This window comes from Terrapene carolina, unplaced genomic scaffold, assembly GCF_002925995.2.
Source record: "Terrapene carolina triunguis isolate 2854851 unplaced genomic scaffold, T_m_triunguis-2.0 Scaffold85, whole genome shotgun sequence".
Classification (NCBI taxonomy): domain Eukaryota; kingdom Metazoa; phylum Chordata; order Testudines; family Emydidae; genus Terrapene; species Terrapene triunguis.
Window position 1 is genome coordinate 3,547,537 of NW_020664436.1, and position 25,279 is coordinate 3,572,815.

A 25,279-nucleotide genomic window follows, 5' to 3' on the forward strand; every position below is an offset into this window, starting at 1 on the left:
ATATGTGTAGGGATTACAGAATTGGGTCAATTGTCTACAGCAGTCCTGACTTCCACTGATGTGCAGATGAGATGCACACACTGAACAAAGGCAGCATATGCTATATGAATGGGTTGAGAGTATCATAAAATGCAATCAATCAATACATACATCCCCCTTTGATCCCAGTGGATGTTCACAGTAGAGAGAGAGAGGACAACATTCGGACCTAAGGCAAGCGTTTGGTATTTGGGTCAGAAGAGCTTCAAGGGAGACTGAATCATGATTCATTCCAATACAAATGAAGACAGTCCTGTGTGTTAGCATCAGCTCTGACTCGATCACCACATAACGCTCTGAAGGAGTGGATGCAAAGGCATGAGAAAGATGCAAATGTTTCATGCCAGGGTCGAGTGGGTCTTTGTCTACCTCCAGTGGTAGGCCCACAACAGAGTATAAGAGTCACGACAGCAACGAGGTAGAGGTTCTACTCCTTTAGCTCAAGGGGTGGAGGATCGGCGTTTAGTACTAGAGGTCCTAATTTCAAAAGGTCAAGGATAGCCAGAGTGGGGTTAGTTACACAAATGCCATAGAAATTTGCTAATCGGCAGTTATCTGAAATAAGAGACCGGCTCCAAAACCAGAATATTTGGATCCAGATTTGAATGTCTTCAAGTCCTGCAGTGCATGGGTTGGTGAGGTTTGGCTCAGGCCTATATCTTTTTTTTTTTTTTTTTTTTAAGTTTGCCTTTCCCCATTTCTCAACAATGATATGACGTGAAAGGCAGGCTGTAATGAGGTCTGAGTGTACCGCAATGACCTTCCACGCGCACCTTAGCAACCATCACCATAAATAATTAAATATAAACTACAGTTGTCAAGACAAATGAACAAAGTGCCTTTAGTGATGCACGAGCCACATTTTTGTAAAGGGCATTTATTTACGTAAGACAGTCAGTGGGTCCCACAGTCTTTAAGGCAAATTCGGGAACTTTGACCTTCCATTCATCTTAGACTGGAAATGGCATCTTGGATTAATGTATGTGAACGGTCCCCTCAATTTTTACTTCTTAACACTTCCATTTCAGAGTACACCACCTACCCAGAACTGACTGCTCACTCCTCCTGCAAGGTGTTGAATGCCCTCAACTCCTGATTCATAGATTCCAAGGTCAGAAGGGACCACTGTGATCATCTAGTCTGACCTCCTGCATAACACAGGCCATAGAACTTCCCCCAAATTAATTCCTAGAGCATCTCTGTCATGCTGTCACAATACCTAAACACTCCATCTTGATTTAAATGAAACTAATGGGAATGGAGAGTGCTCAGCACCTTCCAGGGTGAGACCTCCCTTGCAGGACATATTCTGAGTTCCTGACAGGGTGCTTTACATTAGAGAATTGAGCCCTTCATGTCTAATATTAGATTGTCCCTCCCACAAAGAATTTGCAACTTCTTTCTCTCTGTATTGCAAGACACCTGGCAAACTTTTGTCATTGTAGGATAGATAGATTAGATTAGATACAGACAGCCAGAGAGAGGAAGATAGAGATCAGCACTGATATTGTGACTGTCCTTAGGGAGAGACAGGAGGGTCATGGAGGGAAAAGCAAAGAACATCAGATAATTGAGAGTATTTGCAATGTAATTAAAGGACACCTGGCATCAGGACCTTTTTTCAGTTAACAGGGCATTTCAGATACCTAGAGTCTGGATAAGTGATGTTGCACTGTATGTGCAGCATAAAGATTTTCCAGTGTGCGGCCCCTTTAACTCCGGAGGTCTTCAGAATTCTTATATCAAATCTACTGCCTTAAAAAAGTGTAATGTAGTGAATCCAACCAACATATTAAATACATTAAAGTCTGCAACTTCCTGCCAAAGCTGGCAGGTCCAGGAGATGGAATGTGTGGTTCTCTAAGATGACTACAAATAGATCCTCTCCCACTAGAGCTGAGAAAGCCAGATGAGTCTGCCAGCAAAAATGTAAGGCAGACATTAATCACAGGAGCCTGCACCTTCTCTCCACGTGCAAGCTCTATGCACCAGCAGGAAGGATAATGCAAGCCACCAAACAGAATAGGTGTATGGAATTCTCAGAGCCGAAGAGGTTCTTCGGTACTTCCTGGATTACTGCTAGCATTCAGATACTAATACATTATTCATCATCAACAACTTTTCCTGGGTTAAGGTAGGTTTCAGCTGAGAGCTGCCCATATGCAAAACATCTTTTTTGGTTTGAGGTTTTTTTTTTTTTTTAATTCCATTGTAATTTTAGTGCCAAGGAAAGAGTCCAGATTGACAACCCCAGGTACTGAAGCCGTCAATGTATTCACAGGAAAAAATAAGTTGCAGGCAGCAGTAGGGCAAATATGATCTCAGTTGGGTCATCTGCAGACTTTGAATCTGGCCTCTTCAGTGCTAAAAGCATGAGTCTACTGTTTGAGGCCACTCTCCTGTCAGATAGAATCAGAATGTTATCCTCTTGTGGACCAGCCTCCAGAAGACAAAAAGCTAAGAGCTCCTGGTGTGACTAACACAAGCTTAAGAAGTAACACACACCAAAGTTGCTTTTTCCAGGCATTTCTCTTTAACCAACATGTGCTAGATCATCAGGGAAATGCTTCTTTATTTCTTGGGGACCACAATAATATCCAATGCTCTACTCCTGGAAGTCTCTCTCTCCTACACGTTTCCCAAAGGTGAAAAAAAAAAATCCAGCCAGCTCTCCCAACCCCCTATTTTTCTAGTGAAAAAGCCTATGGGAATTAATGTAGGTATCAGCCATAAGTCCTTATCCTTCTAGTCTCTCGCTTCTTTGACAGCAATTTCAAAACCTTCCTGTTTATTTGAATGAGGAAGTTACCCCTAGAAACTCACATGAACTGATCTCTCTCTGTCAAATGGGATATACGCTGCCTTCTACTTGCTCTGGAGGGCCCGGAGATATCAAACTTTACAACAGCAACATAATTACATATATATTAAGATATTTTAAGAGGTTCCTAAAAATGTACTTTCCACTCTGAGCCTTCTATGATTGGATTCATGATAACTAAAGTAATCAAAGTTTTTTAAAATTCTATAAAACACTTCCAAAATAGTTTTTTTCCTGTAACATACATGGCATGTGCAAAAATTCATGATGGTTCAGTAAGGCATAAAGGCTTTAATTGGTTCTGGATGCCCTTCATAAATCACCTGTGCTTTCACTACTCATAAGAAAGCTGTCCCAAACTCATGCCAATAAAGCCTTTATACCACTCCACCACATATTCTGTGTAGATCTAGATGGGTAAACACTCTCTCTAGATATACACACACACACACACACACAGTTTATTATTTAGCTACTTAAATCAATCAAAAGATAGTACCTTCTTTTTGCTGCAGTAAATCTGCCACTTCTTCTCTGGAGGGAGTGCAAACATAGCCTCTCTGTTCTTATCCGTGAGATCCAGTTCATCCTGGGATTGTTAAATGAAACACACACAGTCAGTTGCATTGACACCTGCCGATACTGTGGAAAGAACATGCGTCAAGCACGCCCCACACCCTCAATTAAAGCAGCAGAGGACCTAGTGTCTCCCTGTAACGATTGATCTCTGTAAAGATTTGTATTGCCTGCATCACCTTCACCACTGATTTACGTTCATATATTCTGCTACAGGTTCCCGCAGTTAGAGCAGAACAGACCCAGGGAGGTGACGAGCAACCACAGTGTCTAACTTCCCTTGTGAATTATCATTACACCTGTGCTCACCTGGGTGGGAGCAATCATTGTATTTGATGAATAAGAAGTGATACGTCCTGATATAAGGTGATGCGTCATGAAAGAGTTGAAGGGAAAAAACCTCATTGCTCTGGCTAAAATAAGGCAGACACTAAACTTTCTCTGAGAAGTCTATATAGAGTCAATGCACCTCCTTCCAGGCCCAAAATACCAACCTGGATCCTGCCCACTCCCAGCTCAGCCCTGCCAATACACTTCAAGACTGACCTGCACCAACCCCCAATAGAACAACCCCAGAGACTGCCAGCTATGCCAAACTACCAATGATTTTTAGGCCGGCTTTGAGCCAGCAACCTGGAGCGAAAGGATCCATTTCCCATTACCACTCCCCTGCACCATCCAGTTCCCACCAAAAGACAAAAGTATAACCTCATGTTTGGAAAAACCAACATATTCCAAAGAGACAAATTCACCATTGGTGTAACTGGGCAAATATCTTCATCTGTTAATGAGAGCAGCAAGTTTGGCACAGTATTTTTGTGAGAGGAAGGATTACCTTGTCATTAGTAAACTACACTGGATTCAGAAGTTCAATTCCCAGTTCTACCACAGGTTTCCAATGGGACTCTGTGCATGCCACTTGATCTCTGGCCTCAGTTCCCCTTCTGCAAGGGGATGATAATACTCCCCTTTTCCCGGCTATTTAGACGGCAAACTCTTCAGGGCAGGGACTGTCTTTTATGGTGTACGTTAAGCGCTTAGCAAAATGGGGCTCCAATCTCAGTTGAGGTCCGTAGGTTCTGGTGGGATATAAATAATAATATTCCAAAGAGCACACCAACATATTTTGCTTTGTTTGGTCCAGCTGTGCTGATCATAGAAGACAAGCGGCAGAGGTGTGTGCTTGAACAAGAGTAAGAGAGTGCACGTGTGTGGTCAAAGACCATCCACTCCTCCTCACAGTTTCAAACAATGTTTCAGCCAGATTTTTGTGTGTGTAATATATACATTTGAAGGAGAAAGTGTTCAGGAGTCCTATAACAAGATGACATTGTGAGGCTAATAGAACTGTAAATGCAACACCCATGCTAAGCTCGCCCAATGCAGGGACAATACCTCTTTAATTCAGCCCCACAATGGCTCATTTGGAAAGCTTTCAGGGCTGGGAAACTTGTGAAAACAGTGAGCTAAATTGCATACTGAGCCTGGTAGTGGCTGCTGACAGATTTAAAGGTCCACAGAGACTTCAGCGGCAGAAAGGTACAAAAGAAACGCAAACAGTAACAAGGCTAGGTCACTGCCAGCAGCAGAAGGTAGAATAAGCTGGGGGATTTTTATTCTTTTCAAAAATGTTTAAAGAAAAAAAAAATGTGAGCTGTGCATGAAGAGCACAAGCCATGTGGAAATATTTAGGGTGAGTTTCCAACCAAGGGGGCAGCCAAGCGAGACAAGGAGTTCTATAAGTAGCAACCAGAATCATAGTCTTGGGTGGAGAGGGAGAGAGAAACTACATGGAAGGTCGTAAGACCAGCAAAGGAATGCTGTTAGAGGTCAAGTGTTTGGGATGAGTGGGAGGGTCAGGGAGGAAATCAGAGTTTCCAGGTTTGGAAGAAGAGCTGCTGGGGCTGCAATACACATGTGAAGTGAGCTGGCCAGTCTTAGCTAAGTCCTGAGAAAATCATCATTGCGAGAAACAGGAGGCTAATAAGATAAACAGTAGGAGCTCTGTTACGAAGCTTAATTCATGTACAAGAGCAAGTTGAGAGATAGCTAGTTCTGTGTGGTTTTCACAGACACTCCCCCAATACCATACTGAATGACAGCACACTCAACCAGTAAAAGACAAGACAAACATGACATCAGAATACTCATTAAGTGAACACACCCTAAGGGCAGGATGCTGTAACTTGCCACCTCTGAAAGTTGCTTTTGTGGGTGTTGCATGCATCAGGCATAGATTCATAGATTATAAGGCCTCAAGAGACCATTATGGTCATCTAGTCTGACCTCCTGGCCAAGGTGCATGCTGCTGTCTTTGCCCCACCTAGTGTTCTGCCATTTAATTATATATTTTGCATCCTGATAGCATGAGCTTCCTTACAGAAAAGATAGATAATGGGATGGTAGAAGATGCAATGGAAAAAAGCATGCACATGCAGGCAGCCCTCCCCACTGCAACCTAAAAAAGCAAACAAATAGCAAGAGTCATTGCCCTAGCTACAATCTTCATGCTTCAGGGCATAACTTGCTCACCAATTGAGGATCAGGAAGGAATCTGCTTCCATTGAACAATAGTTAGAGAGGGTGGGCTACTCCTTCCTCTGAAACAACCAGCATTGACCATTGTCAGAAGGCCAAATCCTAGACTCCAGGCTCACAGCCCAAATAGTAAGGTTGCAAGTGGGGGCACCTCCACAGTGGAGGAGGAAAACCTCCCCTACTGGATGCAGAGCAGCAGCGAAGCCACTCGTTGGTCTTCAATGCAGTGTGCAGTCATTCCTGTGGCAGCTGTGCTCTCCGTCAGTGAGGGAGGAAAGCCAGTGAAATTGCATAGTCATGGATATATCAGCCTTACTTACCTTCCTCCCCTTGTCCAGCCACTCAAAAGCCCCTCATGTTGAGGCACACGTTGTTCTCTAAAGGTTCTCAAAATCCTGCCTTTCTCTACTCCTTTCTGCAGTGGCAGGGCGAAGGACTTCTATGACTGCAGAGGAAAGCACAGGATCTGACCCAGAGATAAGACACTGGACCACATGAACCATTTGCCTGTTCCAATATGAAATTCTCATGGAAGGCACCTTAAGAATCTCACCGCCTGGGAGAGTGGCCGTAACAAGCACCTCAGGCTCTGAAGAGATTTCAGAAGGTTATATCTGATGTGCTCGTGAACACATCACACTGGCCTGTTTTCAGAATGGGACTAGTCACGGAGTGAGACTGCTGGCTCTAGTGTGACTGCAGTGACAGTAGCCATCCACTAGAGGAAAAAGGAACCAAAAAGGAGGAGGTGGGAGAATGCAGAAGTAGTAAGGACCTTGAATAGCGTCATCTAGAACAGGGACAGAGCTAGGTGAGGAAGCCCTCATGCCTGGATGCCCAGGGAGCATCTGGGGGAAGAAGAGAAGTTCTGTTGGAACAAAGGGGGAGGGAAAAACCCCTTTTCTATCTGTTGTGGTGATTTCTCTACAGAAATATAGTAACTCTTCTTCCATGTCTTGGATGGAGGGCTTGGTTCCAGAGATTCATGCCAACAGGCTTGTGTACAACACAGCTCAGCTGCCTGGCTCTCAAAAGCACTTCAAGCTGCAAGTGCTCTAGTGAAATACAGATTAAAGAGACATTTGCCAGGACAGCCTCAGGGAGATGTTAAAAAAAAAAAAAAAAAAAATCAGTTACTATTCCTTACATTGCACGCAGTTTTCCATTTTTTTTTTTAATTTTACTTACTGAGGGTGGGATACGTTCAGTTAATTTCCTTTTATGTGGACCTTTTTACGGACAGACTGAATTTTGATGATACAACATTAAAACCTATTGGAGCTGGATTTGAGGTTCAAATATTTCCAGTCCAGTTCTCTGGGCCAAAAGGGAAGATGGCCTGCATTCAAAATGGCTGCAACCCAGGAAAACAAGAGGGAGAGAAGAGGAGGAATGGGCAGGGAACATAAAACAGTTTTTTGTGGGATTAAAAACCATACTGGGGAACAGTCAACGAATTGTGAAATCTGGATCTGGTGCTTGGCCGCCATTGTTTTATGATGACATTTAAAGTCCAGCACAAGCAGAACAAAAGGGAATTTCTCACCAATAAAAGGCAGCACCTCTCTGAAAAAGTGTTACATTACATGAATACAGGAAAAATAATGTGGGAGAAAATTAAAATACCCAATGGTTATCTTGAAGAATCTGGCTGCATATTAAGGACTGTGTTTAGGGATCCCTTCACCCATCTCTAAAATGTAGCCACCTCCAGGTGGAACATTGTAGGGCCCACTAACTCTGCCCATGAGTGCTTTTTAGGACAGGAAGAATAATTCATTCGATTGGAACTGTAGGATTTAGCTGGGCAGAAGTTCGTATACTCTGAAATGGTGATCCTAATAAACTCCTGCGAGGTGTGTTGGGACATTCTAACAATGCTGTCTGTGGAATCTCTTCAGCACAGCAGGGCTCTTCTTTTAAATCAAGTTCTTTGCTACTTATGTAGCTTTTTCTACTAACCCTTTCTGAATGTGCATGGGAAGGACTTGACATGGTGTACATGGGCTGACATTGAAGAGAATTACCAAAATGTACCCCTCCTGCATTCTTGGCCATTATCTGTTAACTCACCTGGAATCCTATGGGGAACAAACTGCGATTTGCAATGTCTTATTACATTGGTACAGTCCAATACAAGATCCTCTTCCTCACTGAATTCAAATTAGTTTGTGCCAATATTGGACTAAGACCAGTCCTGATTTTTTATAGATTTTAAGGCCAGAAGGGCCTTTATGACTATTTAATCTGACTACCTGCATAAGCACAGGCCATAGGTTTCACTCAATGATTCCTGAATCCAAGAATCTCAAACAGTTCTGCCTGTTGTGTCTTGTCACAACCTACACTGCAACCTCTTTGGGGAGGGACTGTCTTTTTACCACATATATGTACAGTGCCTAGCATACTAGAGTCCCGATCCTTGACTGGTGTCAATAAGTGCTTCTTCAATACAAATTACCAATGATGATAATAAATTGGACAGAGGGTGATACTTCTGCATTGCTTGCAGTTGTCATATTGAGACACCGTCTCTTTGATGGTAGAAGAAGATATCTCAAACTTGACCAGAAGATGATCTCAAGCTCTGTACTTAAACTTCTCAATACTCCAGGCTTGTCTACACTTACCGGGGCATCAACGTGCAGCAATCAATGCATTGGCAGTCGATTTAGCAGGTCTAGTGAAGACCCACTAAATCAACCGCAGATCACTCCATCGACTCCTGTACACCACCTGAACAAGAAGTGCAAGGGGAGTCGATAGGAGAGCATCTCCCATCGACATTGCGTAGCGTGGACCCCGCAGTAAGTAGATCCAAGTACATCAACTTCAGCTACATTATTCACGTAACTGAAGATGCGTAACTTAGATCAATCTTCCCCCGTAGTGTAGATAAGGCCTCAAATGGACACTGCAGCATTGTATGTTTAGCATTTCCAACCTTGGGTGGCATGAGAATAGGACATGTCTTCTGTACAGAATTCCATCACAGGCAGCAAGTTCATCTCTACAGTCCTAGTATGTTTTTATGTGAGACGATATCTGGACTTTTTCTGCTGACTATCCATTTAATTCTTGCTCAGGCTCTTGTAAGTTGGGTCATTTTGTGTTTCTCGTTTGAGCTTGTCAGATTCTGCTTCAGAAATGGGTCATGGTGTTATATGTATTTCAACCTCCCCTTCCTGCAGCTCCTGGCTTCCCCTGTTTAGAGGTGCTCTTGAAAGCATTCCTGCTAGACGCAGCTCCTTTCCAGGTCTGTATTTCACCTTTGCAATGTCATGATCATTCTCTGAAGTCTTGGTGGTACTTTACACAATAGTTTCTGTAAGATGGCTTAGAAAGGTTTATGGTCTTGTTTCTGTCTCAGCTGATTTCAGCCTGCAAACATACTTATGAACCCAACCAAAAATGATTGCCAGCATTTCTTTTCCAATCTGAGCATGGTTTTGTTACATTTTAGTCAGTGCTTAAGATGACCTGGGTGTTCATCTTGCAAAAGGACAACCAGCCCTCAACTTCTGAGAACTTGCACAACAAAGATCATGGGGCCAAATTCTCTGATGGTACAGGTTGCCATAGTTGAACTGAGAATTCAATCCTTACTCTTTTTTGGTAAATTCAAAACAGGAAGATAGAGATTGCCATACTGGTTCAGACCAGTGGTTCATCTGATCCAGTATCCTGTCTCCAACAGTGATCAATGCCAAAAGCTTCAGAGGAAAGTGCAGAAATCCTGCAGCAGAAAGTTTTGGAATAAACTGTTCCCAGCAAACAGGGCTTTGGAGTTGTGCTCCGGCTCTGCTCCAGCTCCAGGCAAAAACCTGGAGCTCCACTGCTCCGGAGCTGCTCCGCACTCCAGCTCCGGGCTCCGCTCCAAAGCCCTGCCAGCAAATGTTTGTTCCTAACTACCTGAGCTACAGAGTGGCTGGTGCCCTGAAGCAGATGAATGTCTCTCCCTTTCACAATATTTCCATACTAGTACTAAGGACTTTGTTTAAATTCTGCAAAGCTTTTCTCTTGCTAGTCACTCCAGCCTCATTTGGCACTTTTCCACAAGCTGCATTCTAATCAGAACATGCAACTAAGAGAAACTAGGGATGAATTTGATAAATTATGTTAATATGCCCATATTGCTCTGTAAGGTCTCCTTGTTTCAGGGTCTTTGCATTTGGACAATTATCTCCACCTTTATTGCACACAAATCTGGCCCCGGTGGTTTGTTGACATTAATTTTGTGACTTTCTGCCTGCGTGTGCATTTTACTTAAATGAACCCTCCCCATGTGCACACCCTCTCATTCATGCTTCCGACCCTTTTCCTCTCTCATATACACACACATGCCTTTTCATTTCCCTCTACCCCTCCTCTCTCGTTGTCCCCTTATCTCTGCCCCACACACTCACTCTGTCTTTCCCATTTCACAAGCACCAAGTTTATCTTAGTTACAAAGATCACAGTGTAACCCCCTCTTCTGACCTCTCTCCCACTGCCATCCTTGGCTCAGAGGAGGCTGGGCCTGCAGTGGATGTGCCAAATGCTTTGCACTGGAATCCCAATTCCACAGCACACCAGACCAGAGCTGTTAACATGTAGATTTCTCATCACATAATTAGAAGAGGGGCCAATAAAAATTCCAAGCCTCTTTGACACTCCCAAATGGGACGGCAGAGCCTTGGTTCTGACCAAAAAAATTGCCTCACACACTGCGCTTATTTTATTTTGTAAAAGATAAACACAGATTCTAACACATCATAGGATCCAATCCAGTGTCCTTTGGCCCTGGCACCCTGAGGGGCCAAGAGAGGGTTTGAGCTGGGGAGGTGATGGTGGTAGGGTAAGCAATGCTGAAATGCAACCCAAGCCAAACCAGATAAAAAGCCCTGGTGTCTTTGGGATTGGAGAGGGAGGAGAAGCGGCAGAGACATGAGGGAGGGGTTATCAGCAGCATAGTGTGATCCTTTCCAATACAGGATCCAACCCAGTATAGCTGTTATGGTGTTAACAAGTGAACCGAGTGAGACCACATTGCTAACATGTGATTTATATTGCCTGACAGCTACATTTTGGCATGAGAAAATCCCAGGAACCTTTATTTTTTCAGCCCCCATTCTCTGTGCCAGCCCCATTTTGGCAAATTACAAATGGGTTACACTGATGGCTTTCACATTCTGTCTGCACTTCTCCCTGCTGAGGAGACAGAAAGAGCGAGAGAAGCCCCATCAAAGGCTCACAATCAGCAGTCCTGAAAGCCACTTCAGAGCCATCCAGGAGGGGATGAATAAAATAATCCCTCTTCAGATCTCAGTCCTGCCACAGAGAGCTATGAAATCATAGAAGTCAGAAATAGGGAAGATTTATTCGATCGTTTTGTCCATCTCCAGGGGACAGTATAGGACTGTTCCTCCACAGTGTATTTTCCAGTGCTTTGTCCAATCTAGTTTGTCACACTGACAAATCAGAAGCAGTGTGCTAGAGAGATCCATGCTTGGAACATAAAGAGTCTGGCAGGAGGTGTTGAAAATTGACGACTGAGTTTTCACTGAGAGAGATTAAGTCAACTCCACAAGCTGGCTGGTGTTGTCAGCTCAACATAATGCAAGAGAAATTCCATTCACCAAGCTCCACAGCAGGGAAACCATCGACAAGTATTACCTGGTGGATGTTCATACTCGGCAAGCAACACCACTGTCACCTACACAGGTATGGATCCCTGCTTTTCCGCATGTGCAGGAGGCACATTCTAGCTCCCACAGGTGCAAGTATTGTGTGGCCTTAGTGCTTCACTAACCCATGTGAATGACTCCTCCACCCCATCTTAAACCCTCGTGATCAACAGCAGCTTCTTTAAGGTACAATGAAATAACTCACATGTGGGAGGAGACTGGGAAAGAAGCAATATTTTCTGTTTGATTGCCTGAAAGCAATGGGATGTGTGTTTGTGAACTCATTAACACAGCAAATCTGGTCTTCCATACCTTTATGTGCATACTAATATGCATACAATGTGCATGTGTGTATGCCGTGAGCATCTGTGTCAACCCTATGCACATAATATCCATGTACTACATATGGTACATGCCTGCACACATGTACAATGCAATGTCTTACATGTACATGCATGTGTTGTGTGTGCATACGACGTATATGTTCACACAACACACCAGGTGTGTGAAGGGGCACATCTAAGTCTGTAACTGTCAGTGGGTTGACATAGATAAGACACTTGAGTGTGGCTCTCACTGTAACTCTGAAATGCAGATGCCTGTAGGTTCCCCCTCTCCCCACCCCCCATTTCCTTTCCCGTCTTTGCAACCAATACTGCTCTGGAAGGCTCCTGGCTAGGGAGGCTTGTTATCCTCTCACTTCAACCAGTGAAAATCAGAAGCAACTTCATTTAAGTCAACGGTGTTACACTTGTGTGAAATTTGTGTACATGAGAGGAGAATCTGGGCCTGGGTGTCTTTCTTCTTCCCTGTCACCTGGACTGACTGTCCATTCCCAAAGCTCAGGACTAAAGCAGAGATCTCACCTGCCAAAGAGAAATCTCAGTAGCCCCACACCCACAGCGCTCTGCTGCTGCTTCCTTTCTTCCTCATTAAGCATTGGTTAATCTCTTGTTTATTTCCTAGAGAAAAGCTGGGTCCCACCCAGATCCTGCTTCTCAAAGCAGTATCCCAGCACATGCAATTAACAAGGTCCATTCCAACAGGCTGCAGGGGTCCCCTTCAGTGGTGAGCTGGAGCCGGTTCGCAAGAACCAGTTGTTAAATTTAGAAGCTGGTGTAGAACCGGTTGCTAAAGGGGCCGGCGGGTGGGCAAACTCCGGTCCGTGGGCTACATCCAGCCCGCAGGACCGTCCTGTCCAGCCCGCCTGAGCTCCCAGCTGGGGAGGCTCTCCTGGCCCCTCCCCCGCTTCCCCCCCCCCTCGCAGAGCCCCAGCGCGCCAGGCCGCCGGCACCAGCGCTCTGGGCAGCTCCTGCCACTTTGAGCAGCATGGTAAGGGGGCCGGGGCTGGGAGGAGGTGTTGGATAAGGGGCAGGGAGCGGTTGGAGGGGGCGGAGGTTCTGGGGGAGGGGCGGTCAGGGGACGGGGGGGTAGGCGTGGGAGTTCTGGGGGTCTGTCGGGATGGTGGTGGATGGGGTCGGGGCAGTCAGGGGACAGGGAGCGGGGCGAGTTGGATAGGGGGTGAGGTCCTGGGGGGCAGTTAGGGTGGGCGGTCTCAGGAGTGGATGGTCAGGGGACAAGGAGCGGGGGGGTTGATGGGTTGCGGGTTCTGAGGGGGACAGTTGGGGGCAGGAAGTGGGTTGGGGTCGGATGGGTGGGGGGAGGGGGGAGACAGGCACGTGGGGCTTGTACTCACCGCGCGGTTCCCTACCGGGTCTTCAGTGGCACTTCGGCGGCGGGGAGGGGGGGTCTTCACTCGCTCCGGGTGAAGGACCTGCCGCCGAAATGCCACCGAAAACCCGGAGCGAGTGAAGGGCCCCCCCGCCGCAAAAGTGCCGCTGAGGACCTGATAGGGAACCGGTTATTAGGATTTTGGGAGCTCATTACTGGTTCCTTCCCTCAGAGACTTTAGACACCTGCCTTTGTGGCTCTTCAATCCTCCCTCCACACAGAAGGAGCAAGCTGGTAACCAGGGCAGGCAGCTGAAGGGCAGCTGGGACAATCAATATTAATTTATACAACTGCACCACGAGAGAGAGACTGTCTTCCTCTCCCCTATCTTTTGTATGTTTTTCACCATCTTGGGTTGTAAGCACTTTGGGGCAAGGCCCGTGTTTACCTCCATATTTGGACCATACCAATCACTTCAGAGCCCTTTCTCAACTTGGAGCCGCTGGGTGTTACTGTTAATATTAAACCTCCTCATCAAGATGTGCTGTTTCAGCACAAGTGACCCTTCCCCACCCTTCCTCCTCCTCCCCTCATTTCCCTTCCCCCTCTCCCCTCCCTGCTCAAGGTTTGTTTTTCAGGCCAGAGCCCTTCAGATGAGACTCTGCCTGGGAAGCTAGGTATGGGAAAGGTTATCAGGAAACAGCCGTCTCAACTGCTACCTTTCCGGCTTCCTCACCCTACCCCCAGCCCCTAAGGTCTCTGCTCTTCTGTTTAATACGAAGGAGTTCAGAGGCGATTCCTGTGCTAGAGCAATTCACAGCTCGCATTGTGCCAAAGCACACAGGCACACACCTCTTTGATCGCTTCCTGCTCCAACACAGCTCAGCTGGCTCGCCCCACAGAACGTGGGCTGTGAAGGGCACAGCAAAAGAATTATTGCTGCCTGAGCCCCATGCGAAAGGCAGGCTGTGTTTCCAGGGGCGTGGGTACTGCCCTCTCCTTCCCCCTCAGCTCTATCCCCTTGTGTGCGTCCTATTTACCATACGCCTCTGCTGAGGCACACACACGTAAGACAAAGCCTTGGCTGACCTTTAATTCCCTGAACAATATTATGTAAAAGGGTAGGAGAAACAGGGCTAATAAGATTTCCAGAGTGAAATTAAATCGTCAGCGTGCTCTCTCGGAACTCAGGATCATAGGGCTAAACTTTGCTCTCTCACACAGGTAGAAACCCAAAAGAATTCTAATCCGTCAAGGGAATTAAAGGAGTTACTCCACATTTACACAGGCATAAGTGAAATCAGAAATTGGCACCAATTCTAGTCAGCTACACCAGATTTGCAACAGTGTAACAGATCAGAATCTGGCCCTAATTCCTCTCAATTTAGTATAGTTACTCTGGATTGACACCAGCACTAATGGGAACATAATCCTTCTCTAACTCAATTAGTTCAGTGAATTTACTTTAGATTTTTATCGGTGCAACACAGAACAGAATTTTCCACACAGACTTTGAAGGATAGAGACCTGTTAAGTCACATTTAATGTGTTACAATCTCTTCCCTGAATTAGTGAAGAACTGGTATATTTCCTAGTAATTAGTGCAAAGTAGTTTTAATTGGTCCACACAATGACACTTCCTCCACCTTCCTTGGGGAACTATTCCACAGGGTAAATACAGTCATTGCCTGATGCATGTTGACTGAAGACAAAAAGTGCATTTTAAATCACCTATGTAAACACTATGGTGAACAGGGCCGGCTCCAGGGTTTTGGCCGCCCCAAGCAGCCAAACAAAAACAAAAACAAAAAAAGCCACGTTCGCGATCTGTGGCGGCAATTCGGCGGGAGGTCCTTCGCTCCAAGCAGGAGTGAGGGACCGTCCGCCGAATTGCCGCTGAACAGCTGGACGTGCCGCCCCTTTCCGAAGTGGCCGCCCCAAGCACATGCTTGGTAAGCTGGTGCCTGGAGCCAGCCCTGATGGTGAAGGTGTGATGGTTGTGCGCAATTAGCCACTCACACCCTTGTGTATCTCACTGATCAAAAACCCTGATAACTAGTACGACACTTACTGCACTGACATCATTTGAGCTAATAGAACACAAGCCAAAGATTTTTTTTTCTTTAAACCTTTTAAAGATTAACAGGAAACCTCATAAAACCTGGGAAAAGGAACAGGAGCGTTTTGGACATTTGGCTTTGTGGATCCTGTGCATTTCTTCAATGTAATTACTTTTCTTTGTTATTGTTTCGAACATTTGTAATACAAAACTCATCGCAGTGTAGATGAGGCAGCCAACAGTTTCATACTGACAGATTCATCCAGCTGTTGCTGTCAATGTTGAGATGTAACACTAAGGCCCTGACCTCTCTTGGCCATTACAAATCCCATAGTCTTTTCCATGACTCAGGGGTATCCCTGGCCAAATTCCAAATTGGGTATTTACATTCTGCCTACATAAAATTCCCCTTCAGTTTCAGCTGAAGCGCCCCACTTAATAAATGGTTACATAACTTTGTTGCATATTGGTAAACACACTGTCTCAGAGTTGGCTGCCCTGTAGTTCTGGGTAAGTGATTCTGTACATAATCAGCAAAGAGTTTTGGGAGTCCTAAGGATGAAAAGGTGCTATAGAAATGTGAGTTGCTCTTATTACATTTGCACTTAGAGGCTCAGAATGGGGATCAGTGCCTCATTGCGTATGGCTCTGTACACACCAAAAACAGAGATGGTCCCTGCCTCATAGTGTTTACAGTCTGCACAAGAGTTTACACTCATCACAATTGTTACTAATGAGAGCAAAGCAAAATCTATGAATAGGAGACAGTGATGGGGATTTGCTGCTGAGATCCAGAATACAGTAGTTGATCAGGATGGTGTGTTTCACTGTGCCTATAAGCTGCTTGTGCCTTGGCTCAGTCAGTAGTACACAGCACTTTACGCAGAAATTGGTGTAACATTATCCTCATTTTATAGATGGGGATACCGAGACACATAAGTGAAGTGACTTGCACAAGGCCCCAGAGGGAGTCAGCGCCAGAGCTGGGAAGAGAACTCAGGAGTTCCTGGCTCTCAGGTCTGTGCTCAGACCACATAGCTCCGAGGAGAGCATTGCTCTTGATGGGTGTTCCCTTCCCCACAAGTTCAGGGCCAGAGTTAGACTTGCTGAGGATCAGGGCAGAAACTAAGGAGTGGGCCCTCACCGGCTCACATATTGGATATCTGCAATGTTTCTGAAGCCAAAGCCCGAGCCCTGCCACGTGGGACCCTGGGCAATTGGCCTGGTTGCTACCTCCCAAGCCAGCCCTGCACAAGTTTTAAAGACCTGTCAGTAAAAAATGCAAATAGGCTTACACAGGAGTGGCCAAGCCGGTGCTCCAGCCCCAGGTGGAAAGCATCAGTCTCTTTCCTTCCCCTGGACATAGCACCCCTAAGGCAGAGCAGCTGCTGAGGGGACCTGGAGCGATGAGCAACACAGAAATCCCCCTCAATGGTCTCTCTCCCCTTTCTGCACCAAGAACGCAGGCAGATTTTCCAGCTGGATTCCAGAGGAATGCAGTAGAATGGCTGCTGATTTGCTGCATCTGATGACACCAAAAGCTTTTTCCCCACCCATCACAGAGGAAGCCACCAACCAGGCACGTACCCAAAAAAGATGGCACACTGCCCATTCTCCCCCAGATGTGGTAGTACACAAAGATATTGAGGTATTATAGAGAATTACAGCACCTGCCATCTACACACAAATACTGTATTGCATATCACTCAGGCCATAAGCTTTTCTGATCTCCGTTGTTAAGCAAGGTGGGCAGACCGAGACAGAGATGAAAAGAAAGAGTGCAAGAGTAGTAGATTAATTAGTTGGGAGTGGATTCAACAAATCAGATTCAATAAATTCTCTCCTACCTCTCTGCTCTCTACTTCAACTTCTTGTTTGGTGGGTCCTCCTCCTGCATTGTCCCACTCCCCCACGGGGATCCCACTAAGTTCCATTCATTCCTCTTCTCCATTTACAACATCTCATCTACTTCCACAGCTTTGACCACCACCTGTATGCTGAGGACTCACAAATCTGCCTGAACGGTCTTCACGCCATCATCCAATCCCACATTTTAGCTTCTTTCTCCCTCTCTGACATCTCTGCCTGGGACCATCTTTGACTCTTCCTAATCTGAGTTCTTAGATCCAAGTTCTACATGGTTCCCATCTCCACAGTAGTTGATGGTCTCCGTCTCTCTCTCCCTTGCCTCCTGGCCACAGTCAAATCCTGCCCCTTCTTCCTCTACAGTATTAAGATCAGACCTTTCCCTTCTACCCCTACAACTAAACACACTCATCCACGTGTTCAGCATTCCCCATGTCACTGCAACCCACATCGCCCTGCTCCAGTTCATGAAAACCACGGTTGCAAGGATCATCTTACTGGCCTATCATTCAGACCACAGCACCACCACCCCTTTGGATCCATCCACCTGCTATCCCTTCAGCACCACATTGAAGGTGAGTACAAGAAAAAGCCAAAGTCCTACAAAACTCTGCCCCTCCCCTCCCTAATTATCTACATCACTCCACACCTACTCCAATCCACCAAAGCCGCCAGCCTCAATACCCTGCTTGTCCATTTCTCCCCCCACCCCAAACACCTCCATGCATGCCCCTGCACATGGAATGCCCCTTCCTGAGCTGGTCCCCAAGACCATTACCCTCCTGCTATCCTGTCCTTTCTCCCCAACCTCTTCCTATTTTTGTCACCTTCTTTCATTGCATCACATCTGAAATTGGACTATAAACTCCTGAAGGTGGGGATCAGGTCTTATTTGATTTGTGAGGTGCCGCGCATGATTTTGAACTCTATAAAACACTAGAGAAAGACTTTTAGGGACAGCATAAACTGCTATATCCATACACAGTGTAGCTAGATCAGAGAGCAGACAAAAGAATATACACCGCTACCTCAATATAACACGACCTGACATAACACGAATTCGGATATAACGCGGTAAAGCAGCGCTCCGGGGGAGGGGGCGCGCTGCGCACTCCGGTGGATCAAAGCAAGTTCAATATAACGCGGTTTCACCTATAACGCGGTAAGATTTTTGGGGTCCCGAGGACAGCGTTATATCGAGGTAGAGGTGTACTGCTGTATTGCCAGTGCTGCTCTGTTCCCATTGGGGTGGGCTGAGATGGGTACCCCAAGTCAGCAAGACTATAAGGAGTGGAACCGCATGGTAATAGAAGTTCATATATAGCGAAACTTCAGAAAAAACAAAAACAAAAAACAGGGAGATTGTTTGCTTTGTACTCATAAACTGGTGCTGAAAGACCCAGGCAACAGGGAAAGAAAGCACGATAGGCTGACAGTGCCAGCCAGTATGTCCATCCTGCACTCTCAATGTCTTATTTTAACCACATTTCTTTGCCACAAATTAGAGTCCTAATGGAATGCGCAATTCTTACTGTATCAACATCACTGCAGTAAGAAATAGGACACAGTGTAGCTTTATATGAACTTCTCACTCTAATGTAGCCCTTACCATAAGTGCACTTTCAGCTATGTCAGAGCATGCAAGCGTTTTCGACTTAGTTGATAATGTATTAAAGACATTGTGGAAGGATGATTTCTTAGCAAATGTACCAACGCTAACAATAGCGGAGAGATCCTATCTTCTACACAACCTACAAGCATTCAATGGTGGAAAAATGTCAGATCAGCTTCTTTGTACATCACTCTCTGTTCTGAGAAAGTCACACGGATGGGAATTCATAGCAAAGCTTGCATTTCTACCAGTTGCTCTGTTCTCTATCCTCTTTTTGCTGGTCTACACACCTGCTCCCGTGCTGCTGAAATTCAGTAATATTCCATTAAAAACAATGGATGGCTAGGATGGATGAAGCACTTTCCCTCAGCACAGCAGGGGCATCCTACACCTCAAACGTGTCTGCCACAGTGAGTGGGTCGTATCTGGGATGTTCTCTAGGCACAACAGGTGCATCCCACCTGGAACGTATCCAAACATTTCATGAGCATAGTGTATGCATGCTACCGAGAACTTTAAGCAATATAGCAAATAGCCTCTACCTGGGGCATTCAGTAGCAGCCAGTCACCATGGAACAGACAAAACATCACATGGGCCAGATCCTCAGCTGGTGGAAGTCAGCATAGCTCTGTTGACTTCAGTAAAATAATATTGATTTATGCTAGCTGAGATCTGGCTACAAGTTCTGTGATAAGGTAGCACTCTACCAACACATTCTGTGAGGTGATCCGTTCATGTAGTTTCTCCTTGCACTAACAATTGTGAACAGGAATTTCACAAATGCATGGGTAATGTTGTGGCCCCTGGCTTCCCCACACCCAAGATCTGGCAACACAAGCACAGATCCTGATTTGTGCTTACTTATAGAAACGTGCATTCAAATCAGGACTTGCCCATGAGAATCAGGCTTTGTGCACGAGTTAAGCAGATGCACATGCTTTTGAAAGTCTGGCCCTGCAAGACCAGAACCTCAAAAGAGTAAGTCTGTTGGATAGTATCAGAGGGGTAGCCGTGTTAGTCTGGATCTGTAAAAGCAGCAAAGAGTCCTGTGGCACCTTATAGACTAACAGACGTATTGGAGCATGAGCTTTCGTGGGTGAATACCCACTTCGTCGGATGCATGTAGTGGAAATTTCCAGAGGCAGACAGGTTCACCAAGGACTACTGCACATCAGTGGCCAAGGCTTTTAACGGACTACCTGCAACTGGGCAGTCCACCTCCCAAGCACCCACTCATGGTCAGGTGTGGCTTTGCAGCACCCTGCCTCAGTTTCCCTTATTCCCTCAGATTTCACACACAGGCTTCTCTCTGTGCAACCCAGGATCTGGGCTTATTAATATAGAAATTTCAAACAAAACTCAAAGACCCACAATAAAATTCAACCCAATCCCCTGCTTTTAGCTGATCTCTCCCAGCTCTACCTGCCTGGTGTCTCCTCCTCCTGGTGTGTCACACTCTCCTTGCAGCCCCCTGCTTGCTGCAGCAATTCTGCAGTCTCTGCCACAGCTTCCTCTTTTATAAGGGCCAGGTGTCTTCCCTTAAACCCATTTGGGCAACAGGGAATCAGTCACAGGTGCACTGGACCTCACTCCCTCTGAAAGGAGCCAGTCACTGTATGGCACTCCCATTGCAGTCTCTCACCATGTCTAGCTTTTCACTTTTTCTTCTCCATAAGACAGGAAAGAGAGGAAGTGTCTGAGGAGAGTGAGCCACACGGCACAAGCAAGGAGAGCCTTTGCCTTCAAAGTATTGCTCTCTTAACAGCTTCAAAAATCTGAATCAAAAGCCCATCACGTAGGCCAGTGATTTCAATGGAAACGAATCACATCTGACAGCAGTGTAGAAAGCTATACTCAGGCAGCTACAGTCTAACCTGACAGAGAGAAAGAAGGCTTTGTGGTCTGGCTCCCCTCAGCTAGGAAGGTACTCCACTACTGCAGGGCCCTGCTGATCACCTCGGCCTTCAGAGGATCACCTCAGATAATGACTCTAAGACCCGTGTCCTCTTCCTGGCCCCACCTAATATCTGAGAAATACCAGTTAATCTATTTATTGGGATTTTTCTTACAGCCTCCACTGAAATGTTCCTGTTTAACAGCCTCAGGGAAAGGAGGCAGTAATTAGGAATGGGCAAAGTCTCTGTTGGTCCAAAGCCAGCAAGTCTCCTGCTCTACTGGAACCAGAGCTCATCATATGTGAATGAAACAGAGGGGCCTCTTCAGATCTTGATTGCATTTGGCACAAAAGCACTTTCCTGGTTAATTAGGAACAGCGATTCAGTATATAAATGTATATCAGGAGTGGGCTCAAGCAGTGAAAAGGCAACATGTCTGGGGGGAAGGGGGAACAGAGGCATTTTAAAAGTATATTTTTAGTGAATTTTCTACTGATCAATGGCCTTATAACTGAAAGGCCTCTATTTAGCCACCAAAGTGGTGCAGTATGAGCGGGATCAGTTTAAGCTACCCAGGGCTGGATTAACCCATCACTGGGCTCTAAGCAAACATACATTTGTGGGCCCCTGCCTTCTAATATGAACCTAGTCACCAGGTTGCAATGCCACTTGCTCTAATTTGACCCAGCCACTCCTCAGTTATGACAGAGGATTGGCCAGGCCAAACTTGAATAAGTAGCACACAGGATCGCAGCAACACTCAGGTTCGTCCCAGATGCCCCTCTGTCATTACAGGAGGGGCGGCCAGGCCAAATTGGGCTCCCCCGCCCCCAGAATTTGGGCCTTAAGCACATGCCTAGTTTTCTTATGCATGAATCTGACCTGAAGCTACCCACAAACACCTCCCCAGAGCCAAGTAGGATCCTGATTTTCTGTTTTGCAGAAAATATTTCAAAATCTTGGAATATCCTTTCCAAAACAGAACTAAACCAACAATTTTGAAGTTTCCGGTGAAATGAAATTCTGAAAAGATTTCATTTTGGGGGTAAACACCACATTTTGTTTCAATAAAATACAAACATTGCATTCTGCTTTTGACTTTCTGTGTAGGATAAAATGTAAACGTTCCACCTTATCAGAGCACTGTTCCTTTCCCGCCCTCGGAAAAGAAATTTTGTCACAAATTGACTCATTTCTGCAAAACGTGTCACTTTCAATGAAACAGCATTTTCTGAAAGGGAAATATTCCATTGGAAAAATTCTGCCCAGTGTATTTGTACACTTCCTCAACCAGCATACCTCACCTCTGCCCTGGGTACCACCTGTACAGATAGGAGTCCTCAGTCTCCAGGACCCAGTCAGTTTTTCACATTTTTTCAGAGGCAGAGTGTCACCTAATACCATCTGCAGTGGTGGCTCTTTTGTTTTGCTCTTTCAAACATGGACCCTTGTCTACTGGGAGCTGGACTGATAACAGCAAACTCATTTCACATAGCCTACTGAACAGCCATCATGGCTTTGGGCGGGGGGGGACAGCAACAGCATCACTAAGGCCTGGTCTACACTAGAAAATTAGGTTGGTTTAAATACATCGGTCAGGGATGTGAAAAATGCACACCCCGGTGTTGTTACCCTGATCTAAGTCCCCAGGTAGACAGCACTAGGTTGATGGCAGAAATTCTTCTGTCGACCTCGCTACCACCTCTCGGGGAGGTGGATTACCTATGCCAATGGGAGAACCCCTCCCACTGGGATATGTAGTGTCTATACTGAAGCACTACAGCATTTTAAGCATAGACATACCCTGAAGGAAAGATTATCAGCTTTTCCCTTTCTCTCCAATTCTCTTTATAACCTCTGCTCAGTAACTTTCCTGTATTCACTACAGCTTAGGGTTACCTGCTGACTGAGTTCCCCGGACAGCCCCAGGTTCTGATATTGCTGGATTTGTCCTTCATCCTATAGGATTTTTTTTTTTTTTAACAAACCTGAATTTCCTTTAAGGAGAGAAAAATCACTTTTGGCAGTAGGACACAATGCTGCATTGTGACAGAATGCAATGTTGACAGATATGCTGTACTGTAAATCAGTCACATTTTTCTCTTGTGAGACGAAATAGCAAATGTGGAAAGAACACAAAGTAAGCAGGTGAAGGCGAGATATAAAACACTGCACTCAGAGAGACTACATGATGGTAGCCAACGGAATACACAGTTATCAGAGTTAAGAATCTGTATAACAAACACGAAAGGTGGCAGTTAGGGAGAGGTGAACCAGTCCAGTGAATATTAGAATTGCCACAAATGTTTGCCCATAAGGTAAATGATGCTGAATTAACCACCCTGGAGATAGAGGTCCTACACAGAACAGGTACAGTAGTACAGGCTTCCCATACTAATCTCCTGTAATGTGTCTGTCCTGGAGGATGAACATTAGTGGGAATGCAGGCTTTATGGCCCATTCATTCCTTTGTCTCTCTGACAAGACTGCCAACAAGAGTGCCAATTGTGATGGCGGTTTCTGTGATGTGCCGACTGGGAACTGAGACCAGTCAACTCATTTCACATCCTCCATGACACAGCCATCCAAATGTTACAATATTTAGTCACTGCTAACCCTGGACTGCATCTAAATAGGTGACCTAGAAATGAAAACTTAAAAGACTGGATATGGGGCATGGAGGTTATCTACTCCCCTCCCCTCCCCATTGTTCATTCTTGTAATGGAGTAGAAAGAGACAGAGGATTTCAAAGGAGGATTTCAAAGCGTAGTTTCTCGCTAGGCACCCATTTGAGCCCCCTCCTATCTTGTCTAACCAAATAAAGGTAGGGAGAGGCTCACTACCCCAAATAACCTAGGGCTCATCCTTGCACATACTTCTTCATTCTGAAAGGACTAGATTCCCTCAACTTCACCATGCATAGTCCCATCAAAGTACCTACTTGTGTGGCTTGCACAAACACAGCATCAACCTGAAGGGCTGAGAGGGCTGGCAATCTCCACCAGGGATCCAGTAAACACTACACACACTGTGCGCCTACAGTTGGGAGGATGGCTTGGGAAACAGCAGTACCACCACTCGCAAGAGATAGGGCCACCTGCTATGGCAGTCACCATGGGACAAACTGACTAACAGGGACTTACGCTTCAGTGACATCCTAGGACATTCCATGTTTAGAATCCAGTTTATCCAACCCAGATGAGAACTATTAGAGTGAGTCAAGAGGCCACTGCAGGTGGAAGTAGATCAGGAAAGTGTTAATTCAAGCTGTTTGATACCCTAGGATAGAGGTTCTTAACAGGTGCGTCTCAGTGATATGATGTGTAGTAACAGGAGAAGGAAAAAGGAGCTGGATTTTGGGTAATAGATGGAAGGGGCAGTCAGTCCCTAGGCTACCAGGTAGTGCTGCACATCACTGTGTAGGTGAACCGGGCTTGCTTGCCAGTCACAGTTAATCTCATTTCCAGGGTCAGCAGGGGCCAAGAGTGCAGCAGATGTTGGGTCCTGAGGAGAAAGGTTCAGTACTTGGGCCCCCTCTCTACTTGGTCTTTCTGGAGCTGGGAATGCTGCAGAGGAAGAGAGACTTTGGATACCCAGTCTCTTGTTGCTCAGGCAGGCAAGGAACCCTGCTAGAGCAGTAATGGAGACATGGGTTCAATGGGGGGAGGGATAGCTCAGTGATTTGAGCGTTGTTGGCCTGCTAAACCCAGGGTTGAGAGTTCAATCCTTGAGGGGGCCACTTAGGGATCTGGGGCAAAAAATCAGTACTTGGTCCTGCTAGTGAAGGCAGGGGGCTGACTCGATGACCTTTCGGGGTCCCTTCCAGTTCTATGAGATAGATAGGTATATCTATCTTGCTGATCACCTAGGCCAATGAGGGCCAGGAGTCAGACCGGGCCAAAGTGCTCAGTCCCCTAGGGGACAGCGCAAACTACCCTAAGCAATGGCCTACCTCTCCAGCTGATTAGGGAGCAATAGGGTCTGAAAGGAGTTAGGAGGGAGTCCTCTTTATTCAAAAGGATGATGTGGGGTGGAAGGTAGGAGGAAAATGATGGAAAATCCTAAAGTCTTCAGACAGAGTGAATGGAAATTCTTTGTCGTAGAAAATGTCTGGAAGGTCAAAGCTGTTTCTATTGTTCCTTGGCACATTACCAACTTAATTAAATAGGACACACTCAGGGAGTTTAGGCCCAAAGTTGAGTTATGGATTTAAAAAAAGAGTAATATGGATAGAAATGTTTCATTAAATTAATTAAATTAAAAAGTAAAATAGTTTTTTGTGGAGCCAGAGAGAGAAGATGGATTTAACCATTCCTGTTCCTACTGGAAACCCATCACACAACAGTATCGCATGCAAGAGAAACCGAAAGTGAATCTGAATTCAGTCTAAATTCAGTGTCCAAGCTGAGCTATGTGCAAGTCGTACTGCCAAACCAACACCACAAAGAGGGAAAATATATATGAATGTTTTAAATTCTTTCAGATCTAATAATCAAATGTGGTGTTGGTAACCCAGGTAAGGCCAATAATATCA

General features: G+C 45.7%; 1 protein-coding gene across 1 annotated transcript in view; it reads right to left on the reverse strand.

The window, feature by feature from the left end:
- The window catches only part of DAAM2 (dishevelled associated activator of morphogenesis 2), a 214,619-nt gene that overhangs the window by 113,119 nt on the left and 76,221 nt on the right, over nt 1-25,279 (reverse strand). The window contains exon 3 of the mRNA XM_029911034.1: nt 3,360-3,449. Within this exon, the coding sequence (XP_029766894.1) occupies nt 3,360-3,449 (90 nt within the window). The remainder of the gene's footprint in view (nt 1-3,359; nt 3,450-25,279) is intronic.